This window comes from Cibotium barometz, chromosome 21 (genome assembly GCF_041138505.1).
Source record: "Cibotium barometz isolate CiBa-2024 chromosome 21, ASM4113850v1, whole genome shotgun sequence".
Lineage (NCBI taxonomy): Eukaryota > Viridiplantae > Streptophyta > Polypodiopsida > Cyatheales > Cibotiaceae > Cibotium > Cibotium barometz.
The window spans coordinates 39723009-39747845 of NC_141066.1; the positions used below are offsets into that span (position 1 = coordinate 39723009).

Sequence of the window (24837 nt, forward strand, 5' to 3'; positions counted from 1 at the left end):
TTCAAAGCTCTCTGGAGTCCTGTTTGTTTTATATCGCTTGGTAGCGACCCATTGTCATAATGTTTTTCATGGGGTCAGTACCAACAAGCGATTCAAAGGCCTCAGGAATCTTGTCTACTTTATATCGTTGGTACTGATCCCACTGTGATAATGTTGGTCATGGGGTCAATACAAAGAGATTCGAAGCCCTCTGGACTCCTGTTTGTTTCATATCACTTGGTACCGACCCACTTGTGATAACATTGGTCATGGGGTAGCGATTCGAAGCCCTCTGGAACCCTGTTTGTTTCATATCACTTGGTACTGACCCCACTGTGATAACATTGGTCATGGGGTCAGTACTACCAAGCGATTCGAAGCCCTCTAGAGTCCTATTTGTTTTATATCACTTGGTAGCGACCCATTGTCATAATGTTTTTCATGGGGTCAGTACCAAGCGATTCAAAGGCCTCCGGAATCTTGTCTACTTTATATCGCTTGGTACCGACCCCACTGTGATAACCTTGGTCATGGGGTCTGTACACCAAGAGATTCAAAGCCCTCTAGACTCCTGTTTGTTTCATATCGCTTGGTACGGACCCCACTATGATAACGTTGGTCATGGGGTCAGTACCAAGCGATTCGAAGCCCTCTGGACTCCTGTTTGTTTAATATACGGACCCCATTGTAATAACGTTGGTCATGGGGTCAGTACCAAGCGATTCGAAGCCCTCTGGATTCCTATTTGTTTTATATCGCTTGGTAGCGACCCATTGTCGTAATGTTTTTCATGGGGTCAGTACCAAGCGATTCGAAGCCCTCTGGATTCCTAGCGATTCGAATCCCTCTGGATTCCTATTTGTTTTATATCGCTTGGTAGCGACCCATTGTCATAATGTTTTTCATGGAGTCAGTACCAAGCAATTCAAAGGCCTCCAGAATCGTGTCTGCTTTATATCGCTTGGTACCGACCCCATTGTGATAACGTTGGTCATGGGGTCAGTAAACAAGCGATTCTAAGCCCTCTGGACTCTTGTTTGTTTCATATCGCTTGGTTCTGACCCCACTGTCAGTAATGTTTTTTATGGGGTCAGTAAACAAGCGATTCTAAGCCCTCTGGACTCTTGTTTGTTTCATATCGCTTGGTTCTTACCCCATTGTCATAATGTTTTTCATGGGGTCAGTACCAAGCGATTCGAAGCCCTTTGGAGTCCTGTTTGTTTTATATAGCTTGGTGGTGACCCCATTCCCATAATGTCTTTCATGGGGTCAGTACCAAGCGATTCAAAGGCCTCCAAAATCATGTCTGCTTTATATTACTTAGTACTGACCCCACTGTGATAACGTTGGTCATGGGGTCAATACCAAGCGATACAATGTACTCTGGAATCCTATTTGTGTTATATCGCTTGGTACTGACTTTTTTAAATGCGTTTCTCATCACACTTTGTTTATTTGTTTAGATGGCTCGTACCAAGGTAACTGCTCAGAGGCTTGAAAGACTTACCGAGTCACTACAGGCGCAAGGCAAAACAAGGAGGTATCAAGCTCACATGGTAGTTTTGCAAGAGTTTCATCGCATTGAGCGACACATGCAGCCTGTGATATCCAGGCTCCCTTTCCAGAGGATTGTGCGTGAAATTTGTGAGCAATGGAGTATTAGCATGCGGTAGCAAGCATCTGCATTATTATGTCTTCAAGAAACCACTCTGAGTACTAGATCATCGAGTTTTTTGAAGATGCTTACTTTCTCGCCACTCATGCCCATAGGCTGACAATAATGCCAAAGGGATTCTGATACCCTTCATTGACAGGTATGACCAGATGCTTATTCCTATTTCTGGAAGCGATCTTCGAATGCAGCATATCCTTACAGTTCCCCCCCTCCATCCTTGTATAAGGTCATTTGAGAGCTCTCGTGCTCCTCACGACAAGGACATCTGTTTGCAGAGTGGGTTAAGACTAGAACACCCTAGTGATGATGCCCCTCAAGCAGAGCCTCACACACAACTAGAACCGGAGACACAACCACAATCGGAGGACCAACCGTCTGTTAAAAAAAAGGCTCTGGGAAACAACCCTGTTTGGAGGCTCGTATCTCCTAAACCGTATATCCGATGAAGGCACTCTAGGGCTCATTAGAAAGCTGACATTGAGCTATTTGACTTTGGACTTGGCTGCTAGAAGTCAAAATTGACCATTTTGGCCTCCGACCAGCAGCCTCAAAAGTCGACCTAAAAATCGAGGCAAAAAACAACCCAAAAACCATGAAAAATCGTAAAAAAACAACGCGAAAACGACGATGAGCCATATTCGGGCTACTTTTTGAAGGTCTAAACGACAAAATCACAGACGACTCAAGGAAACAAAGTTGTAGTACTCCAAAAATACTACAACTTCCTCATACAGAGTTTTTCAAAATTCCTTTTGGAGCACCCTAAAAAACATGCTGCGAAACAGAGAAAAAATTCTCTTTTTTTTTTTGTCTTGAGATAGTGATGGAAAATAGGTTTTAGGACCTCCTCTTCCATCTGGGAAGTTACTAGTATACGCTTTTTCCGAAAAATTATCTCTAAGTCGTTCACGTGCATATAGCGCCTAAGCTATTTAAGGCTAACGGACACCTGTTTGACCCAACAAAGAGAACGCCATGCCTCTTGAGGCTGTTAAAACGAGTTGTGCGAAAATATAAAAAGAAAAGAAAAAAACAAACTGTGTTTGCTCACTAAGGAGCATTTAGGCACTATGATATGGTCGTGATAGAGGGATTGCCAGGGATCACACAAGGACTGGACCCAATGGCTGACATCTTCGAGCCATTGAGATCTATGCCACAAATATACCTCTCGATCCATTGGCTATGCCTATAACAAGTGTATGATTGGGTTTTACACCCCCTATCACTTCAATCCCAATGGGCTTTGGTCCCTGGTAACATTCCCGCAAATCCTATAAGTACCAACCCTTTCCTGGATGCCCACACCTTGGACATACTGACTACTCTAGGAAGGGGGTAGCCCAAGGACTCAGGGAGTCTCTTCCAACAAGAGCACTCACATACGGCCTCAATGTGACTCATACAGAAATACTGTCGTACAAATTTCTAAAAATATGGGCAAATACAATGGAACAATAGACCCTGTTCAATTATGCAAATGTTTGAACAGAGATGTGAAGCCTTTGGAAATCCAACTTCCCACTTGTTGAAATTAGGGCAATGTGTTGAGCTATGGTGGATCAAATACTAGAATCAACATCATTAACAAAGTGATTAGTAAATAATTAAGACGTAATTAGTGAGCAATTAACAAATAGCTTAATGTAGGCATGGATAATCAATAGCCAACAAATTCTCATTAGGCCAATGCCTCAATTTATAGTGTTTACATCCAAGCATCAAATCCCACTGATTTCTCCTTGATTCACTCCACCTCTCCCAGAATATCTCCACCTCTTTTGCTTGATTCTCTCCACCTCTTCACTTTTCCCAGAATATCTCCACACTTCCTAAATCTTCTCATGCTACCCTTTATTCTCTCCCAGTAGATTCTTCTCACCTTTTCACAGGTTCTCTCACATTTACACATTCTCTTTTACAACCTCTAACCAAGGGCTTGTTCCTACACACACCCTATTCACTTGTATATTTCAACACCTAAGACAATACCTCAACATGGGTAGAAGAACACGCTTTAAAGCAGAATCCAAAAGAGAAAACAAAACCTTCTAAACCCAAGAAAGATAAGGGACTACAAACTACCGAAACCAAGGTCGAATTAAAAGACAGGGAAAAGGAGCCTGTAGAGGACATAAACCCAAAAGGGGACATAATCCCAAAAGAGCCAAAAGCTATACATGATGCAGAAGCATCCACCTCAAAGACCACCACACAAACCTCAAAACTCATATGTGTGACATAGGGTACAAAAGCCCAAAAGAAAATTTGATCTCATTGCATGGGCAAGCATGATAAAAAACTGACAATCCAAAGAAAGTCAGAAAATGAAACAAGTTCTAGTACCTCACTGAGTGAGGATGAAACAAGTTCTCACTCTTCACTCAATGCACCTCATAGACCAATCAAGAAACTAGAACCCACCCAACCACCCAAATGGATAATAATGATCACACGACATATGCAGAATGCAAAAAGCAAGCTCAAGGGAGCATGCTTATCTTGGTTGAATGTCTTCCGGGGTCACTGGTTGTGATTGAGCCTCATAATGCCAATCCTAAAAAGCAACCAAAAAACAAAGCCCAGAGGAGTACCACTTCCCCTTTCAAGAGGAAGACATACAAATTGCACAAACTATACGCTTGTGAAAGTACGTGAGGAATTTGATAATTCCCTTACAAGATTAAACTAGTATCTCAAAACCTCATTTGGAGGAATGCTCTTCTCTCATGGTGGTGAAGCTAAATTAATATCACACTTGCACTTTTAACGGCTCAATCTGAGTTATACCAAGACATAAAGTACTCCATAGAACAAGATTGTGAGGATTTGCAAGTTTCCAAATAGATCTCATTGAGAATTGTTATAGGGCCAAGTGTGCCAGTGTATACATTGGGTACTCTTGAAAAAGCTGAGAGACAAAATGAGAATGAAAGTGAATGGGAGATAAAACAGAAACGGGATCTGAAGCCAAAACAAAAACTGAAACATCCATGGTTCCTTTGGAAGATTCTATCATGGTATGGTTGGATTTCCCTATAAGCAATGATGTTAAGCACAAACGCGATTGATTAGCCCTCAATCTAGTCATAGCATCGTGAAAATAGACACTTGGGTGTCATTGGGACAACCTAAACTCAACCCTACATACAATAGTCTTACAAGAGGAGACAATGGACAAAACATTTAAGTTCCAGGTTACTTTTCAGATACACTACTCAAACAATTGATGTGAGAGAGGGTGTGTGTGTGTGTGAGAGAGAGAGAGAGAGAGAGAGAGAGAGAGAGAGAGACAGAGATGTGTAGGGTGGTTACATGGGTGTATGTATGTGTGTGAGAGAGAAAGAGAGAGAGAATGGTGAGAGAGAGAGAGAGAGAGAGAGAGAGAGAGAGAGAGAGAGAGAGAGAGAGAGAGAGAGAGAGCAATTAAAGAAAAAAAAAAGCCAAGTAGGATGGTCGTTCATCAGCCATCCTTCGTGGCTTTTTTTAAAAGTGGTTGAAGGCCTTCTCTATTATTGTAATCTCTCTCATTCTCTGGCTCTTTCTTCTTCTCCTCTAAAGTGCCATCGGCACCTATGGAGGGTGCACCCATGCTTGCCTAGTGTAAATGAATGACACCATTGTATAGAAGGAGGTAGAAACCCTAAAATTGTGTAAAGTGCGAGATGTGAGAGTGTACCCAAGATGTACGGCGGGCGATAACTAATGACACCAACAAAGTACAGAAGGAGGTAAAAACCCTAAATTTGTGAGAACTGCGAGAGCTTACCCAAGATGTACGGTGGCATAAAATAATGATACTATATGGTACCACTTGCTTCACCGCTTCACAAAATAAAAGTGTGGTGCTATTGGCTCCTCTGAAACCAAGCTCTAAAACCAGGCTCTGATACCAATGTTGGATGGGGGAGTAGATGCTCTTCACACACACACACATAGACACATAGTCACACACACTCGTATATCGAGCTCAGAGAGCAAGAGAGACAAGATGTGATAGCTGGAAGTACTCGATAAACTGATATAAAATGAGTGGATTCCAAGATACTTGTAGTCCTAGGGTTGATGTGCCCAACACACTAGAGTGTGTTCACATGGGAAAAAAAACCATGTTAACACAGGGTAAAAAGTGCCCGTGAGTAAGACTGTTCACACCAGGACTTCTCGGACATCAAAGGCTAACATGATCCACCCTCGTGTTACCATTGTGGGTGACACATGTGCTCTATTTTGTAAGGCCCCCTATATGAGGAGTAGTCGGTGTGGTGAGCATTGTTCCCAGTTTAGACATAGGGAATGGTGGGCCAAATGTGGCTAGATAGTTAGGAGATTGTTATATAGATGTATGCTTGTGTCAGCTATGTGACCGTAATTATAGATGTATGCTTGTGCCAGCTATGTGACTGTAATTGTAAGTATTGGACAATAAACAAAGGGCACACAATTCTTGGGTTATAGGTCCCGTTTAAGGGTCTAGATAGTCTCAAATGGTCGTGGTGGGAGAAGTAGTGCAAAGAAATCCCTATGGGACTATGTTGAAGTCTAATATGGTCCCAATCGCATCATGATATAGTCAATTCATCATTTTTAGACCAAGTTGTGGGCAACATAGCCAACCCTACGTCCATACCGACCCTTAGCAGTATATATAGACTAGTTTGGCAGACTTTATTCACATTGAGTTCATTATGCTCAAGTGCTATTATAAGCAAGACATCCTCCATCTAGATTATATCTAGATCGTTGCCATCAAATCTCTTACATGGAGCACATGGGTGGGCGAACAATAATTAAAGTTTATAAGCAGTAAAATTGTTTACTATCCACTTCTTTCTATAATTAGTAATATTGTCTACTCTCCACTTTTTTCTACAAATTTAGGGCTTTATGTTGTGAAGATTTTTCTTATGCAAGGGGAAGAAACAATTGCCCAATCAAGATGCAAGGGGAAGAAAGCTACAGTAGAGGTAGTATATCAGAGGCACAAATGCAAATCATTGAAGACCTCATCTGGGTACTACCCTCAACTTCTAGGCAGAAGCTAAGAAACAGTACAGAAGAAATCCAAAAGCCAAGCATGCTTCCAGTGATGGGAGCATGAAACTTCTTAAGGGATAACTCGCTCTCCAAAAAACCTCAAAGGTTCCAAGTAATGAAACCCCCAACATTTAACAGAAATGGTGCTATAGTTAACAAATGGCTTTCCCTAAATAGACATAACTTCGAGTGTCCAATTAAATCTTGTTTTTCCTAGATCACTTTTGACTACGTGATCATGCCCATCGGAGCTACCAATCTCAAGAAATGGTCCCGACACAAAAAGGGTAGTTTTTTGTTGGGGAATGCACTTAGCTCAAGGGGCTCAAGTTTCCATGCCTAGCCAAACGAGGGTCATCTAGTGCTCGAATCCTAATTAAACTACAAGCATTAGAGGATTTTTGGTTCAAGTTTCCACATCTAGCCAAAGGTGGGTCCTAATTAGCTTTTGTAAGGTGTTTTATCTCTTTGCTAACTACAATCATTGGAGGTTTTTTAGCACTTAATCTCAAATTTTGGCAAACACTAGTCTTGCAAAGGAGGCTTTCCGTTTTCCGTGCCTAGTTAAAAGAGGCCCCAAGATGACATCTTTCAACATGCCTTCACACAATGTTATAAAGTTGCCTAGACTATACACATGTCCAACCTCTACCTAATTTGGCATAATTTGACACCTTTTTTGGCCAAAAGTTCTCATGGAAAAGGTTTTTTATACCTTGGGCTTGGAAAGCTTAAAATTTCTCATCCTATATTTTAAAAGTGCTAAATACGCTCTAATCAAGGCATGGAAAGGTATAGAGGTTACTATCATCAAGGCTCAGAGATATATCCAACCATGACTTTTGATAATACCCCATACCTAATTCACACCTTACTTAAAATCTGGTCAGATAGGGCTCGATATAGAAGTGAAAAAATGCCTCTACTTGAAGTCTACCACATCCCCTCACATTCTAATATCAACAAATGTCAATTTCGACAAGTCAAAGAGGCCTATGGACACCAATTCAATTTCGAGGGCAAATCAACTCAGATGCTAGATAAGATATTGTACATTTATTTTTCTCATCATGGCACACACGTATGTCAAGGTTCAACCCAATCTGAAAACAATGTAAAAGTAGCCCGATAACTAAATTGGATTGAAATAACAAAAAATTCATGGTTAAATGATAATTATTAATTTTATGCTTAAACCAAGGTTTTACATGCATCTACACTATTCCATTTCTTTTTGGATTTTTTTATCATTCCTTTTTATGAAATTTTTATCAATGTACATGCTTTTTTGGGGTTTATTTCTGCTATTTTTGCCTAATTAATAAAACTCACCTCCAGAGAGCACAAAATAGGTTGACCTGCAAATTTGAGCATAGCACTTCATCTTGATTTTCATGTGTTGGAATTAGGGTTGCAGGAATGCACACACAACTTCAAGAAGATGAGGAAGTTTGAGCACAACACAGTAGTGTATTATGAGTGCCAAAAATGAAAGATAACAAGCCCTAGAAGATAATGGGCGTATATACAATGCACGGGGGAAAAAACCTCCTAGTGAGGGAAAAAGTGCCCCGGCGGTCCTAAGTGTGTTCACACACATCACTACTATAATATGGTAACAAATCCCCCCTGGAGTGATGCGGTGAACAAGAGCTAGCACTCATGTATAGGGAAGTGTCTAGCTATGTGGACGAATCCACAAAAGGGAGTAAGCCCAAAGCTTTGCGAAAAGCTTCGAACTTCTCACGAGGCAGAGCCTTTGTGAAAAGGTCTGCAAGGTTATCCTGTGTTGGCACATAAGCCAAACTGATCTCTCCTGCAGAGAGTCTCTCCCTGACATAATGGTAGTGCACCTCAATGTGCTTCGTACGAGCATGGAACACTGGGTTCCGTGCAACTGCCAATGCGCTCTGACTGTCAGTGAAGATGGTGGTGGCAGATGGCTGCCCAACACCCAAATCAGCCATAAGGCGTCTGAGCCACACACACTCAACCGTAGCTGTGAAAGCTGCCCTGTACTCAGCTTCACAACTAGAAGTGGCCACAGTAGGCTGCTTCTTGCTCAACCATGATATGCATGAGCTTCCAAGCATGAAGCAAAAACCACTCGTGGACACGCGTGTGTCATAACAACCAGCCCAGTCAGAATCTGAAAAAACATGTAAATCTGGCGGCAATGATCCCCCCTTGGGATAAAACAACCCAAGATGCCGAGTACCACTCAAATAGCGAAAGATACGCTTCACTGCCTGCCAATGCTTAATGCCTGGGCTATGCATAAATCTGCTCACCTGTGAGACTGCAAACTGAATGTCTGGCCTCGTAATGCATACATAAATGAGGCAACCAACAGCTGTCTGATAGAGTGTGACATCAAAGTGATCTCCAGCATCATGAAGACTCAACTTCAAACCTGTCTCCATTGGAGTAGCAATAGGCTTGCAGTCTTCAAGGCCAAATCTCCGCAACAATGTTTCAATATACTTTGTCTGACACAAAGCAATACCTCCATCACACTGCTTAAATTGTATCCCCAAATAATGATGCAAATGCCCCAAATCTGACATCTCAAAAGAGGCATTCAAATCAGCCTTAAAATCAGCAATATGACTCTCATTTGGTCCTGTGAGCAGCATGTCATCGACATAGAGAGCAATGATTAGATGTACACCATCCACACGTTTAACATACAAAGTGCTTTCTGTTGGACTATTCTGAAACCCATGTGCAGTCAAATATGCATGTATTTTTTCATACCAAGCTCGTGGAGCTTGCTTTAAACCATATAAAGCCTTTTTTAACCTGCACACTTTGTTTTCCTGCCCTCTTTGAACAAAACCACGAGGCTGCGATACATACACCTCCTCATGCAAATCTCCATTTAAGAACGCAGTCTTTATGTCCAGCTGATGTACATTCCAACCATTATGAGCTGCTAATGCACAGATGCTACGAACAGTGGTCATACGACATGTGGGAGCAAAAGTCTCATCAAAATCAATGCCCTTCTCTTGAGCATAACCTTTTGCAACAAGCCTAGCCTTATGGCGATCCACTGTGCCATCAGGCTTACGCTTCAATTTGTATACCCACTTAGTGCCAATGGCCTTCTTGCCAGGGGGCAAGTCACATAAAGACCATGTACTATTCTTCATAATAGCATCGTATTCTGCTTGCATAGCAGCCATCCAATTTTCTGAACTTTGTGCCTCATCAAATGAAACAGGCTCACTTTCATCGCACATACTAGAAACAGCCAATGCATAACAATCTGACGCATAAGAGGCACCATGAGAGCCAGAACGAGTGCGACTAGACAAAGGGGCATCCAACTTGCTGTCACGCAAAGTCTGCACCAGCCATCTAGGCATGTTCCTAGAGCCCTCAATCTCTTGTCTCTCATCCTCAAGTGCATCATGCACATCTGCATCAGATATAGGCTGATCTGTGCCATCATTTAAAACCTGCATAGGCTGAAAAACTGCCTCATGAGGTATTGCACTTGACTGTGCACCACTGAAAAGAGGCAACAATGTATCATAGACATCACGTGAGCTGATATCTGTCTCCTTAGTACATGAAACCAAGGGCTGAACTGCATCTTCCACAAATACAACATCACGGCTAACCAAAATGCGCTTTGTCTGTGGATGATACAAACGATAGCCTTTGCTCTCAGCACTATATCCAACAAAAATACATTTGACAGCTTTGTCATCCAATTTTCTGCGATGTTGCACAGGCACTAATGCATATGCCAGGCAACCAAAAACACGTAAATGGCCAACAGATGGCTTGCGGCTATGCCAAGCCTCATATGGAGTGACAACCTGTAATGCTTTGGTGGGACACCTGTTTAGTACATAAGTGGCACACATGACAGCCTCAAGCCAAAAACCATGTGGTAGACTTTGACTCTTAACCATACATCTTGCCATTTCCATGAGAGACCTGTTTTTTCTCTCAGCCACACCATTTTGCTGTGGTGTATACGGCACTGTACATTGGTGTTTTATCCCACGCTCAGCCAGAAATGCATTAAATTCTGAAGACATATACTCCCCCCCTCGATCTGAACGGAGGGTGCCCATCTTACTTTCTGACACATTTTCAGCCATAACCAAAAACTGTTTGAAGCACAAAAACACTTCGGACTTTGCCTTCAAAGGATATACCCATGCATGCCTGGTAAAATCATCAATGAAAGTCACGAAGTAAAGGTAGTTTCCAAATGATGGAGTTTGCATGGGACCACAAACATCACTGTGAACAAGCTGCAATCTGCGTTCAGCTCTCACTGATCCATCTTTGGGAAAGGAAGCACGCTGCATTTTACCCAATATGCAGCCCTCACAAACATGCTTGACAGGTGCCTCAAGCTTAGGCAAAGAAGACACCATTTCAGATTTCTGCAGGCGCAGCAAACTTGCAAAATTCAGATGACCAAAACGTGCATGCCACAGTTTTGCATTTGAAATAGCCTGCGTATCCATAATAGCACATGCTGAATCCTCTACACATTTGCCATCCATATTGAGCTTATACAGCCCTCGACATAGTGAACCAGATGCTACAATGATGTCACCACAAGAGAGATCATGAACAGTACATCTGTCATCCACAAATTTTACAACCAAACCTGTTTTGGCAAATGCGGAGACTGACAGCAGATTCTTTTTGATCCCTGGCACATACAATGCATCAAAAAGTGTAAAGGTGTTGCAATTTGCAACATTCAGCACAATCTGTCCAACTCCTTTAACGGGATAAGAGGAGTTATTGGCACAAGTGACAGTATTCCCTGTGGGAGCAGACTCAAGGAAAGTGAATAAACTGCGCTGCGAGGTGATATGCTTAGTGGCACCACTGTCAAAGTACCATACATCTGAATCTACTGCAGACATACATGTGTCATGCAAAGATGGGTCATAACTGCACTGCGCATTGAATGCCCATTCTGTATCTTGAACAACATTAGCAGATTCATTGTTAGAAGGAGAGGCATCTGCAACAGCCATACCAGCCTCTTTCTTCTTAGCCTCTTTCGCAGCCAGCTTAGGACACGCTTTGATGACATGATCATTTCCCTTACAGTACTTGCAAAATGTCTTCTGTTTGTCACCCTTCTTCTCATCTTTGTCTTCCTTCTTTGGTTGCGCAGCATTTGCAGATTTCTGCTTACTAGAAGAAAAGCCAGCTTTACCTTTCCCGCTTCTCTGACTAGCAACGAAAGCTTGATCTGCGACACGCATAATATTCCTGTTTTGCCTTGACTGGTCTTCTTGCAGCAAAACAGAAACTAACTCCTCAAATGATAAGGCATTGGGATTGCCTTTCATCATCAAGCGAAGAGTGGAAGCAAAACCCTGATAAGAATCTGGTAGACCATTCAAAACAGTCTGCACAAGTGAACTGTCTGACAGGATTTCATCTGCAGAAATGAGCTGCTCTTTGAAATCCTTGATCTTTGTCAAAAAGCTATCCATAGAATCACCTTCGTTCATATGCTCACTCTCCAACTGTTTTCGGAGGTAAGCAACACGAGCCTCATTTCTTGCCTGATACAATGTGGCAAGTACATCCCAAGCATCCTTAGAAGTCCTGCAGGAGCGAATATGTGGGATAATGGTACGTTTGACAGACAGCGCAATCAAGGCATGAGCCTGCGCATCTCTACCATCCCAACGAATCTGCTCTGCTGAAAGTGGTGGTTCTCGAACAGCTGCTACAGCACTTGTGCCTGCACCATCATCAACAGTACCTGTTTCTGATGTGTTTGCAGCATTCCCAGCCACAATAGGACGTGCATCAATACCCTGCACAATGTTCCATAACCCCTTTGCTACCAATACATGTCGCATCATATATGCCCACAATGGATAGTTGGTGCCATCCAACTTATCCTCAGCAGCCAACATGCGGAATACATCATTGTTGTCAGCCATGGCCAATGACTGTACTACTAGATGTAAATGCTGTCTGTAAGAGGTAAACCTGTATAAAATCGACCTGTGCTATGTAGCACAGCCCAAAACAGACGAATGGGCACCTGTCCTGCAGATTTTAATCTTGACAGAAAATCTGCACAGTAGGACGATTTTGCCTGCGCAGTACTTGGAATGCAAAAACGGAGGGCGAAATGACTTCAGATCAAAATTCTGAAACGAACAAGCCCTACGGGCTATCCCACGGCATATACTAACCTGCAGACGCTCGTGAAACCTCGTCGCAATCGGAGGAGATGAAGCGGCAGGTGCCGGTGATGCTGCCCAGGAGGAGGAAGCCTGCTCTGATACCAATTGTTGGAATTAGGGTTGCAGGAATGCACACACAACTTCAAGAAGATGAGGAAGTTTGAGCACAACACAGTAGTGTATTATGAGTGCCAAAAATGAAAGATAACAAGCCCTAGAAGATAATGGGCGTATATACAATGCACGGGGGAAAAAACCTCCTAGTGAGGGAAAAAGTGCCCCGGCGGTCCTAAGTGTGTTCACACACATCACTACTATAATATGGTAACATCATGCCTATTCACCGTGTTTGTACGTTGGATCCTTCCCAAAGCCATCGGGGGTGCTTTCTGCACTCTTTTGGCTTTGTAACTAAATTACTGAAGAAAAAGTGTAGCTTTGTGTGAGAGAAAGGAAGTGCCTTCTTTCGGAGGGGATTTTAAGCCAAATTATTTGATTTCTAGTTGCTTTCTACATTTAAATTGGTCTACTTTTTTGTTTACACTGAGATTAATGGGTTGATTTAAACTTTTTCTTTCTTCTCTAAATGGGGATTATATTTGTGTCCCTGTGAGCACATGTTTCTTCTCTAAATGGGGATTATATTTGTGTCCCTGTGAGCACATGTTTCTTCCGTTTTATGAATAATTCTTCTGAATTAACCCTATGTTGTCCTATCTCACATCTATCATTATTATTATTATTTCAATTACAATTGTTATAGCCTTGATTGTCATTGTTGTAACCATGATTATTTGGTCTTCCACAAGTGCAAGTGATCTTGGTCTGGACTAGCAAACTCTTATGTAGAATGGCAAAGTCTGTCACAATTAGTATAATATATGCTTAACATGAACATAGGCCCCATAGCGTGGCCACACTATTTTTTATTTCTCCTTGGGGTTCTCTTGATTCTGACTTAACATGCTTAACTATTTAGTGATATCCTCTAGTTTCTTATTCATCTTTTAAGTCTTTTTGTTCCCCCCATCTTCATGACTTCCTCAGTCTTAGACTTCTTTGACTTTACTTCTAGTTCTAATTTATATTATTACTCTTTTTCTTGATAGCTTCAACTTTCTTCTTGCACCTCTTCTTCTTATACTTGGGCTTTTCTTCTTCTTCCTTGAACTTGGACTCTTCCTTTAAGTTTCGCAAGTTAGTTCTTCATACTTTAGTTTTTTAACTTCTTGTCTTTCTTTGTCCTAGAATTATGTATTTTCAATAATCTCTCAACCAAATCTTCCAATACTTTTGTCTTAACAAAGCATTTATACTCCCTTACCCTAATATTCCTCAATCTAGGATCTATGTGACTTGATTGTTGGTAGTGGCGTCATTCTTTGAGATAGCTCCTTCATTCTCCTTGCTTTCTTTTGATTGGCATAGTAGATCACTTCAGGATGCTTGAAACCTTTATATAAAAGATCTTTCATCTACTTGTAGCTAAGAATCTTCTTGAGTAATGCTTGTACTACCCCCGGGGGATTCACTCTTAGAAAACTTATGATATCACGTGAGTGTACAAGAGGCGGGTTTTTTTGAAATGAGGCATAAGCTTATAAGGTAGGGGTAAGGCCATGTATTTAGGTGAATACTAAATCTTAAATTTAGTACTTACTTTCATGGTACATGTATGGTAATGATCTAATGATATTGAAATGATCACAACATGCTTCAATAATGATTCAAGTAGGTTGTGGTGATTTACAGTGATAATTTCCTCTAGTACTTAACGTCTATTTCTTGGTAGCATGCATGAAGTACTTATGTTTGCTCAATAAGGTTCAAAGTAACATACTTTAATCTAAGGAGAAGGGGTGTGTAAATGCTAGAGAAAAAACATAGATATAATGAAGGGGGTGACATAGTCATTTTTAAAGGTATCCTTATAAGCTTAAATAGGGGTTGCTATCATCTTATGAGCATCATATATAGGGGTTTTTCTTGAGGTTCATGCACGCAGATGATGCCCCCTTTATTGTGAGTGAATCCCTTGGGATACTACCACTTTAGAGATTTTTCTTTCAAATCTTTCAAAATGGAATTTGTCGTTTCATTCTCATGCAATTTGTAATTTGTCGTTTCATCCTCATGCAATTTGTCATTTGTCATTTGATCCTCATGCAATTGGTTTAAGCTAGCCTCACTTTCAAAAGCTTGAACATGAATGCAAAGAGGAAATTTTTGGAATTTGCTTTGCTTGATTGGGATGTTCTTTGGGACATGTGGCTATTTGTTTTGTTTGGCGGAGGGACAAACCTTTGGAATGATTGTAACTATCTCTTCATGACACATCTCCTTGATCGGAGCTATCTCTTCATGACACATCTCGTTGAATTTAAAGGTTGACAGTAGCTCAACTTTTTCCTCGACTTTGCTCATGTAGGTTATTCATGAGTTCATCCTTCTTCTTTTTTTAAAGACTAACTTCTTGCAAGATTCCCTCTAGATTCTTCTCTCTCTTCTTCTGATATTCAACTTCTCAAAGTTCGTTTCTCCTCCAATGCCTAGTTCCATCCTCCATCTCATAGTGTTGTTTTTTTCTTTCTTTTGGCTTCTACTAAGTGAATACTCAATCTTTGATCTCAATTCTTCCATCTCATTGTGTTTTTTTTTGCTTTCTTTTGGCTTCTACTAATAAGTGAATATTAAATCTTTGATCTCAATTCTTCCTTCCTTTTCTAATTTTGAGGCTCTAATAATTGTATTACTATGAGATTGCTTTTAATCATAATGCCTTCTCTCTAACTACTTTCTACAATGCTAATTGTAATTCCTCTAATCCAAGACAGCTTTTGAATGTAAGGTATATGACCTAAGAATTTTCTCCATCTCTTTTCTTATATCGATGTGGCCAATTTGATAGCATATTTCTTAGTATGATCACCAAACATAAGTGATTTGAGAAGCGAGACTTGTACTGTAGGCACTTCATGAATAAGAACTTGCTTAGACAGAATTGGGAGACATTGTCGGCTTGCCTTAGACCTCCTCAACTAGCTTCAAGATATTCCACCTTTTCAAAAGTATAGTGAAGTATTAGCATTAGCTTAGGTTCACAATGGTTAGGTACTTGTAGCTATCACATAGGATAGCTAGTACTAGACTTAAAATTAACTTGGGTTTGTATAAAGGCAAACTTACTCACTCACTATATACATGTAGACTTGGGTTGGACTTACTCACTCACTATATATAGGTAGACATGGGTTGGACTCAATCACTATATGGGTTGGACTTACTCACTCACTATAAAGTTGGTGCTAGTTAGACTCAGCAAACTTACTCACTCACTTATTCACTCATTCTAAAGTTGGTGCTAGTTAGACTCAGCGAACTTACTCACTCATTATATATAGGTAGAGTTGGGTTGGACTTACTCATTCACTATAAAGTTGGTTCGGCACGACAAGCAAGTGACTTGACGACATAGCAATAGCGTGGCTTAAAACACAAGTATTAGTACCAGAAATGAAATACAATACTGGCATAGTACAAATGAAATACAATATGACACACAAGTATTGTACTTAAATACAATATGACACATTACAAATGCAAAAGTGTCTATGTATTGTATGTTGCGAGTTCCTTTTGTACAAAAGGAACTCCGTGAACTATAGATTGAAATTGAACTACCAAATATAAGTTGGACCAACAAAACTCTTAAAGAACCAAATGGTTACAAATCATGGCTTTATATAGCATATAGGATTACCCCCTATCTCTAGACTTATGCTAGAAATTTCGATGACAATTTTACAAAAAGAAACTACAAGTTACACTCTCCTTCTTACTTAATAGGGAAAATTGATAATCTCCCTAGTCACGAGGTTAGAATGCTCCTTAGGCCCATGATGCACATGCACAATGTGGCTGCCTTCTGCCGGCAAAATTTGGTGTGCACACTTGCTCGATGTTGGCTTATTATGCCAAATAGAAGCAACAAAAGATGACCTTAGCTTGGGATGTGATAGCTTCCAATGGTGGTGGCCCGAGACAAAAAGGAGGTTTCTCTTCATATGTGGGACTAAAGATTTTGAAAGATTTTTTGTTGCAGAAGGCAAGATAGGACTTGTACTTGCATCATTTCCACTCTCACCATGATGTCATCTCTGGCAGGCTTAAGGGAGAAATACAAGTACTTGGATGTATGCGTAGAAGCTCCAGTGTCAATGTTTTACGAATCATCCTTGCATTGAATTATGCTTGCACTGTTGCATCGGTGGTTTCACTAGACAACTCCGTGACAGTGTAAGGTGTTCCCTAATTCAAGATACCTTTGTAAGTCTCAAGTATTGAAAGAAGGGCATTGATATGCTCTTGCTCTTCAGAGTGATTGCTTGAAATATATTCAAGTCAGTGGACTAAATAGGCTAGCAATTTTGTTTCTTGTTTGTAAGGTGTTAAGCTTCATGAGTCATAAACAGCGTCATTAGCATGTTAAACCATCGTTCCCCCTTCCTTGATGATCCGCCATAGCCATCCATCCCCGAGGTCTCCCAGTTTACCCTTCACTGCACCTCCCTCGCCGCTGTACCATCCGCGTTTGACCCCTTGCTTGTCCTGGCAGTTTGCTATGCTTTCATAGGAATTCCCCAATTTCTACTGTTCACAGGTCCCTGCTTCGATTCTGCATGGCGATGGCGGTAATCTTCTCGGCGGCTGCTTGCGAGGACTCGACTTAGGCTGAAAACGCGAAGTTTGGAGACGTTAGCGGACCTAAATCGCACTGTGCAGTAAGCACCCCCCTTCTTTGCTTTTGTGTACAATTTGTTCTGCAGCAGGAAAGCATAGAAACCCTAATTCGAAGCAGAGAAACCCTAATCTTAATGGTGTAGAAGTTCTCAGAAGCTTGCTTTGCTCTGCATTTTGGTCATCGCAAGGGTAGCTACTCCAGGAGAAGTTTTAATGTTCGAAACCCTAGTGGCAAAACCCTGGAGGATCGAGCTCAGGGAACAGTAAAAGTCCTAATCTACAGGAATCGGCTGCGGTGTAACGCTGTGTAGTTTTCCGCCGTAGCCGTAGCTTGTATGCGATTGCCTTCTTCATCGCCATAGCCATAGCTCGCATGCAGCAGGGTTATCAAAAGCGCTAATGTTGATGGTGGAGAGCAAGCAGAACCGGGTGCGATTGGCAGCAGCACCATCGCCATCGCCATTAAAAGGGGCTTCTTCTTCCAAGAGCTGCGTAGAATGGACTGAGATGGAAAGGATCAATGTACTGGATCTTAAGGCCCATATTGTGAAGAGAGTAGGAGCAGAGAAAGCAAACAGGTATTTTTCCCACTTCAGAAGCTTCATCAGCTCTCGCCTGAGCAAGCCTGAGCTTGACAAGCTTGTTGTTATCACCATTGGTAGAGAGAATGTGGCGTTGCATAACCAGCTTGTCAAAGCTATCTTGACCAATGCTGTCAAGGCAAAAGTCCCACCATCGCCTCTGCCGCCTGCACAGCATGCCTCCAAACCCCCCCTCAAACCCTACTCACCTTGCATCACCAGTGATGATACCATCCACCATGCCTCACCATCGACCTTGTCAAATGGGGACTCATTTCTCTCCTCCCCACGCCGTGGAAGATCAGCAGCCCTCCGTGAGCGTGACCACAAAGCCAGCCCTCTTGGATCTCGTGAGGATCATCCCACCCCCGACTTGTCCAGACCGGTCCAACAGCTTGATGGTTCTGCTAAGCCGCTGGATGCAGAATCGAATAGCTCGCGTGACCCTCCTGCAAAGCGAGCTCGGGTTCTTCGCCCTACATCAGATGACAGTGCTAGTGTAGTCGAATCAGGAATATTAGGTGGTGAAGAGAGTACCTTGCTCAAGGAGGAGAGGGAAGAAATTCTGCCACCACTGCCATTCGGTAGCTCTATCAGAGCACCTTTAGGGGTTCCTTTTCGCTTTGAGAGCACGGATGCTGGGAGGCGGAGACCGGTGCTCCATGCTTTTCCAGCCCAGCTCCTGCTGCAGGATGGTCTGGAGGAGGATTTCATGGATGCTGGAGATCTTCCTGACAGCGACACTATGCATAGGTGCATGGAACAGGCAGCAGCAGCAGAGGGTTTGGAGGGTGTGAGCAGAGAGAGCGCTGATATACTAAATTGTGCATTGGATGTGTACCTCAGCAGGCTGATAAAATCGTGCATGGATGTTATGGGATCCCGAGTAGGGCTGGACCGGGAAAGGCCAGATCACAGTGCTGCTGTATTGGATAAGAATGTGAAAGAGGTTGCTTTTTCTGGTATGAAGCTTCATCAAGGTATGAATGGGGTGTGGACAGGACCAGTGGCTGAACTTCTCAAGAAGGGTAAAGAGAAGATGCAGCCCCTGATATCTCTGACAGATTTCAAGATGGCTATGGATATGAATCCCCAGCAACTTGGGGAAGATTGGCCTTTACAGTTAGAAAAGATATCATTTCGTATATTTGATCAATAGGCCAGCACAAGCTGATCATTTCTGTGTTGTGGTGCCGACTACAGTCACTAACCCTTAAATTGCTGTGCAAGCTTCGGCAGCCATCTTCTGCATGCATGATTAGAACAGGATTTTTGGAAGCCCTTAGCCTTCTTGGAGTCTGGAGGGGCCATCCCCCTTTGTATGTTACAGGATATGGAATGTGGCAGCTCTCTGCTTTCTGGAGAAAAAGGGAAGCTTGGCACCCATATGAACATAAGCAGAGAGGCAGGCTGCAATGGAACATCAATTTACCATGTTAGGACCCCACTTGTAAACATGATTTATCATCAATACTTTACATTTCCAGACCTTACCTTGTATGGATGCAGCCATACGAGGTGGTTGGCTTGTTGTTGTATCTGGACGAAGAGTTTTTCTTATCATTCTAGTGTTGATGCCCAAGCCATCCAGATTATGTAACAGACATTTTTGCCTCTGAAAGTGAGTCTCCACTGCTCTTTGGTTCATTATGTTGTTTGGATAAAAAATTACCACACACTCAAACTGTAGCATACAGTTCATGCTATATGAATCTTGGACATAGCCATGCTTTGCATCATGAGCAGGCATAGTCCATGCTGTGTCATGAATATAGTCCAATGTACTCTAAACCAGTTTCTACCTGCAAATGATATATTTTCAAAGAACTGTCCAGGTTCTGCTACTGTTGGGACGTGCTAAATCAAGAGTCTTGACAGAATTATTGATGCTTGTGACAATGGAACACAATCTGCACTCTCCATTGATCTAAAATATTTTACTGCAATTTATTATGTGCCCAAAGCAATTTTAGTGGTGTCAATATGTCAGTGTTTTAGGCCATGCAGACCTGGGGATGGATGACTTCCATGTATATTCGAGTAACTCGGGCTTTCTGGCTGACTGTGCTATCACATTTTTTAAATACTGTAATGGTATTCGTCAATAAGTCTGTGTGAAGGCTTATTGCTATGCATGATGCATGTAGGACTTCTGACTTAACTTGTGAGAATCCATCTGCGGGTAGCCTAATTTCCTCAATTTGCCCAATTTCCCCCAATTTGGCTAATTTCCTTTTTCCCATTTGGATCCATCTCCTCCAATTTTTCCTATTTGTCCCGCTTTGCCCAATTTCTCCTCATTTACTGAAGTTTCCCCATCTATTTCTTCCCAGTTGTACCCATCTCTTTATTAATCAAGCAATTTTGGCATTTAATCAAGCAATTTGCCCATAATGCCCACTCATGTTTTTAGGTGGCTCCTATAAATTTTTATATAACTTTTTAAATACTTTAAATTCATGAAAATATTGATTTTTCGAAACCTTGCAGTTGCCTAGCCGAGGGACGAAACCTTTCGGGGAACCCCCCCCCCCCCCCCCCCCCCAAAAAAAAAAAAAAAAAAAACTGGAAACATTTCTTGTGATTGGAGAGACTCTCAAATCTGAAGCTGTTGGGTGGAGCATCTCCTAGGACGAGTGGGTCTCATGGAAAGAGAAAAGTTCCTGTGTGCCTAGAGAGAGAGAGAGAGAGAGAGAGAGAGAGAGAGAGAGAGAGAATTACCATCCTAAAGTGTAGCAATTACAAAAGAGCATACAAGAAGTGTATCACACTCTGCACAAAGTTGTGTTCTTGGGGGGCTGAGCAGGTGGACTTGATAATGCAACATCTGAGCTTAAGACCAGCTGCTACTTGTTGGCTATCACCAAACATATTTGGCAGAATGGGAAACCATGTGGAAACCATCATCTCATGCGTGTGAAGGCTGAGCAAACAGTGTGTAAGGTTATAACCTTTAGAAAGTAAGGTGGAAGCACAAAACCTTATGTAAAACGAACCTTATTTTAAAAGCAAAACACTTGGGAAAACCACAGCGCTGCAGATCATGAATATTGCCCACTGCCTGATTGTGCAAATCTGTGCGGCTTTTGTTGCTGCTCAAAATGATGTTGCCTTTGCTTTGTACACTGTTTGGTGAACCACAGGATGGAGCCACCAATGCTGGTGCCGTACTGAGCCATGAAGCTCTAAAACAGACGCCACTTCTTGCCCACTTGCGAAGAGAAAGACGTCAGGCAAACTGCTGGCGAGGATTTAGAGCAGAGATGGCAAGGGCAGACGAACAAACGCCTCTTCTTCCCACTTGTGGAGAGAAAGACCTCAAGCAAACTGCCGATAAGGATTTAGAGCAGAGATGGCAAGACTGCAGATGATTGAGGTTACTGCATTTGATGTTGCTTCAAATTGTGGAGGAAAGAAGATGATTAATCTAGGACTAACTAGAAGACTTAATCAAGGACTAGTTATGCTCAATAAGACTATATTTGAGCAACAAATCTGCACTAATTAAAGCTTTTTTTTTTTTTGGCGAGAAAAGCCCTAATGTTAAACCTAGTCTAGTTGTATGCTATGATACCACTGTTGGATTTTAGGGTTTAACTAGGATCAAAAACGCATTGGAGAGAACATGGTGAATAGGATTATACAGGGCTTAGAAATGTGATCAAGATTAATGACAAATTAATTTTTGAGAAAACTACATTATATTTATTCCAAGATGCTGACATCAATTTATAGGCCTCTTTCCCACATCTTTCTCTTCTCTCCCACAACTTACATGCACAACTCATGCATGCATCCTACTTTGGGAAAAGCATCTATTTTTTATATCTGCGAAACTAGCATCTTAGTCTTCTCAACAAATCACATTCTCTTATTTATGATGAGGATTGACAATTCATAAACCTTACAATGCTGAGGATTGAGCATTCATAAACTTGTATTTGTCTTTTCAAGCTCCTTCCTCAACCGTGAATCAAAGTGACTCTGCATCTAGCCCTTTGGAGGGGGTTTGACTCCTGCACGCAGGCTTGCACTTGTTAACTGGCTCTTGTGAGCTGCCCAATATTTGGGTTTGATGTGTGTGTATTATTTTTAGATTTTACCAATATGGTATCTCTATTTATCGTCTTTTGTCAGACCTACACACGGATGGAAGCATGCTTGGACTTAATTCTGCTTCCTTTTTTTAGTTGATCTTTTTGTTTTGGCTGATCCAGAGAGTCTTGTAGAAGATCTGTAAAATGGGGAGTAAGCAAAATCCTCGTCCAAAAACTCCAGTCGGCTAGCCTATTGCAAGCCCAAAAATGCCTATTGCAAGCCCAAAAATTATATCATAGAAGTCACTAAACGGGTTCAAATTGAGCAAAAAGGTGCCCTACACTTGGCTCCATGGCAAGGTTTTGTAGGTGGCTTAAAATGGTCCAAAACTGCCCCAAACGTTTTTTACACCAATGCTGATTTATTACATGTTCTACCCAAACGTTAATCCTAGTTACCATGTACTAGTGTCCTCAATTGTCATGGCACATACGTTTGAGGATGGATACATGTGACATATCCTGCTGCTTATTTGGGAACATAGGGAAAAATTATCATTTCCAAAACTCCCCCTGGATCATCCATGCTCCTCCATTGGCTTCAATTTGAGAGACTTGTCCTTCTCCCATGTCCTTGCCAGCCAGCGCATCAAACAAATCCACATGCTCGATCATCGGATTACTTTCATCACGATCAAAATCCGAGTCCGCATGGAGCATACCAATCTCCACATCCTCCATTGCTAGTTCCACACGTGATGTCTCCTTTATTGTGGAAAATTCTTTCTCAAATAGCCTGGTTGTTGTTGACACCACCTCTTCTCTAGATTCCTTGGATGAATTGTTCTTTCAACAACTATGCCTCTGAAATATGGGAATTTCTTCTAGAATCCCTGGAACTTTTGGAACTTTTGAATTTGCTAGAACTTTTGTTGGATCTGCTTGAATTTCTTTGTTGATACTCTCCTCCTCCACCACTACAATGACCTTGGAGTCTGTTGCTGGTGTTGCCACTAACTCTAGGTATTGAACTGGTTGACTCTTCAAAATTGAAATGCAGCACCTCCTTGGGGTGCCGAACAATTTCCTGTCCTTGAGATTTCTGCCTACTAAGGATACTCCCTCCTCCCCAGTTTGGACGCCTGGTGAAATCATTATTTCTGTGCTCTCTTCCATTCTGATTGAATCTTATGTAGCGTGCCAAGTTGGGAAGAGACTAGACATGGAAGTGTTGATGTGCTTGGTCATGCCAGTGATGGTACCGGAGTTCCTTTTCATCTGCAGCACGCTGAGCCTTGCATTCCTTTTCATCCGCAAAAGCCGAGCCAGGTGCTCCTTTTCCTCCAGAACAAGCCGAGCAGCCCTTCCATTCTGTAAGTTTGGCCTCCCGTTCTTCCTGCTCACAACGGTACTACTCTTCTCGAGTCTACATTGACCATGCTTAACACCTGAAGAATCATTTCATTTGTAGCATGACCGTGGAAGCTGATTCAGATTAATGCTAATTACAATCTGATTATTGAAGATTAACACCAATCACACAATCTACAAATACATGATATAAGAGACCATAGAGACTAGTGTATATCACCAAAACATAATTATATACTATGAGATCACAGATTCTTTATTACAAATCGGCTACAATGCACAGCCTCCCATTCCGCGCCCGCCACCACCTCGACCGGATCATTGCATTTTCCTCACTTTGCGGATGTGCTAGATGCGATTGATAGACTACACATAGGGAGGGCGCAAGATCACGAAGGTCTAGCAGCTGAACATTTCTCATATGCATGGGATACTCTGGCCCCGATCCTTGTACACATGTTTAATAGAGCTACGTGTGAAGGTTTCCCAGCTAGTTGGACAGATAACACTATTGTGCCGTTGCTTAAGAGCGGGGATCCCATGATGCCCAGTAACTATCGTACGATCATGATTGGCCATTATCTAGCTGAGGTATACGGATCCATCTTGGAGCATGAGATGAGCCGGTGGGCAGAGAGGCAGGGACATAGAGCAACTGGACAGGCTAGTTTTAGGAGGGGATACACCACACTGGATCATATACTCACCCTCAGAGCTCTTATTGAGGAGGGACGAGCACGAGGACGGAGGATATATTGTTGTTTTGTGGACTTCCGCAAAGCATTTGATATGGTACCACGTGCCAGGCTTATGAGGAGACTACAGGATATTGGTGTCCCTGAGGAGTTGCAGTGGGGAGTATACACTTTGTATGAGTCAGTGATAGGGAGAGTACGTGCCCTAGGGGGCTTGTCGGATGCAGTGAACAGTACTATTGGGGTGAAGCAGGGCTACCCGCTTTCACCCACACTCTTTGGGCTATACATTGATGAGGTCTCAGACTATGTGGATAGATAGGGTGGCCCAGGGGCGAGCCTAGCTGGGGTGTTGATACCCATCCTACTATATGCAGATGACATTGTGCTTATCTCAGAGACTCCTGAGGGACTACACAGGCACTTGGATGCATTGCAGTCTTTTTGTGTGGACAAAGATCTTACAGCAGTGAACCTTAGTAAAACCAAGGTTATGACATTTAATACCACACAAGCATGGGTGACTAG

At 42.1% G+C, this 24837-nt stretch overlaps 1 protein-coding gene across 1 annotated transcript; it reads left to right on the plus strand.

Annotated features, from left to right (window-relative positions):
* The first annotated feature begins 17661 nt into the window (after positions 1 to 17661).
* Positions 17662 to 20033, plus strand: LOC147627175 (uncharacterized). The gene has a single exon (XM_086815797.1). It carries the CDS (start codon positions 18025 to 18027, stop codon positions 19363 to 19365), a length of 1341 nt encoding a protein of 446 aa, XP_086671923.1. The 5' UTR covers positions 17662 to 18024; the 3' UTR covers positions 19366 to 20033.
* The last annotated feature ends 4804 nt before the right edge of the window (positions 20034 to 24837 follow it).

Excerpts from the sequence above, each read along its gene's own strand:
- LOC147627175 (XM_086815797.1), top strand. The coding sequence starts at position 18,025 with ATGTTGATGGTGGAGAGCAAGCAGAACCGGGTGCGATTGGCAGCAGCA.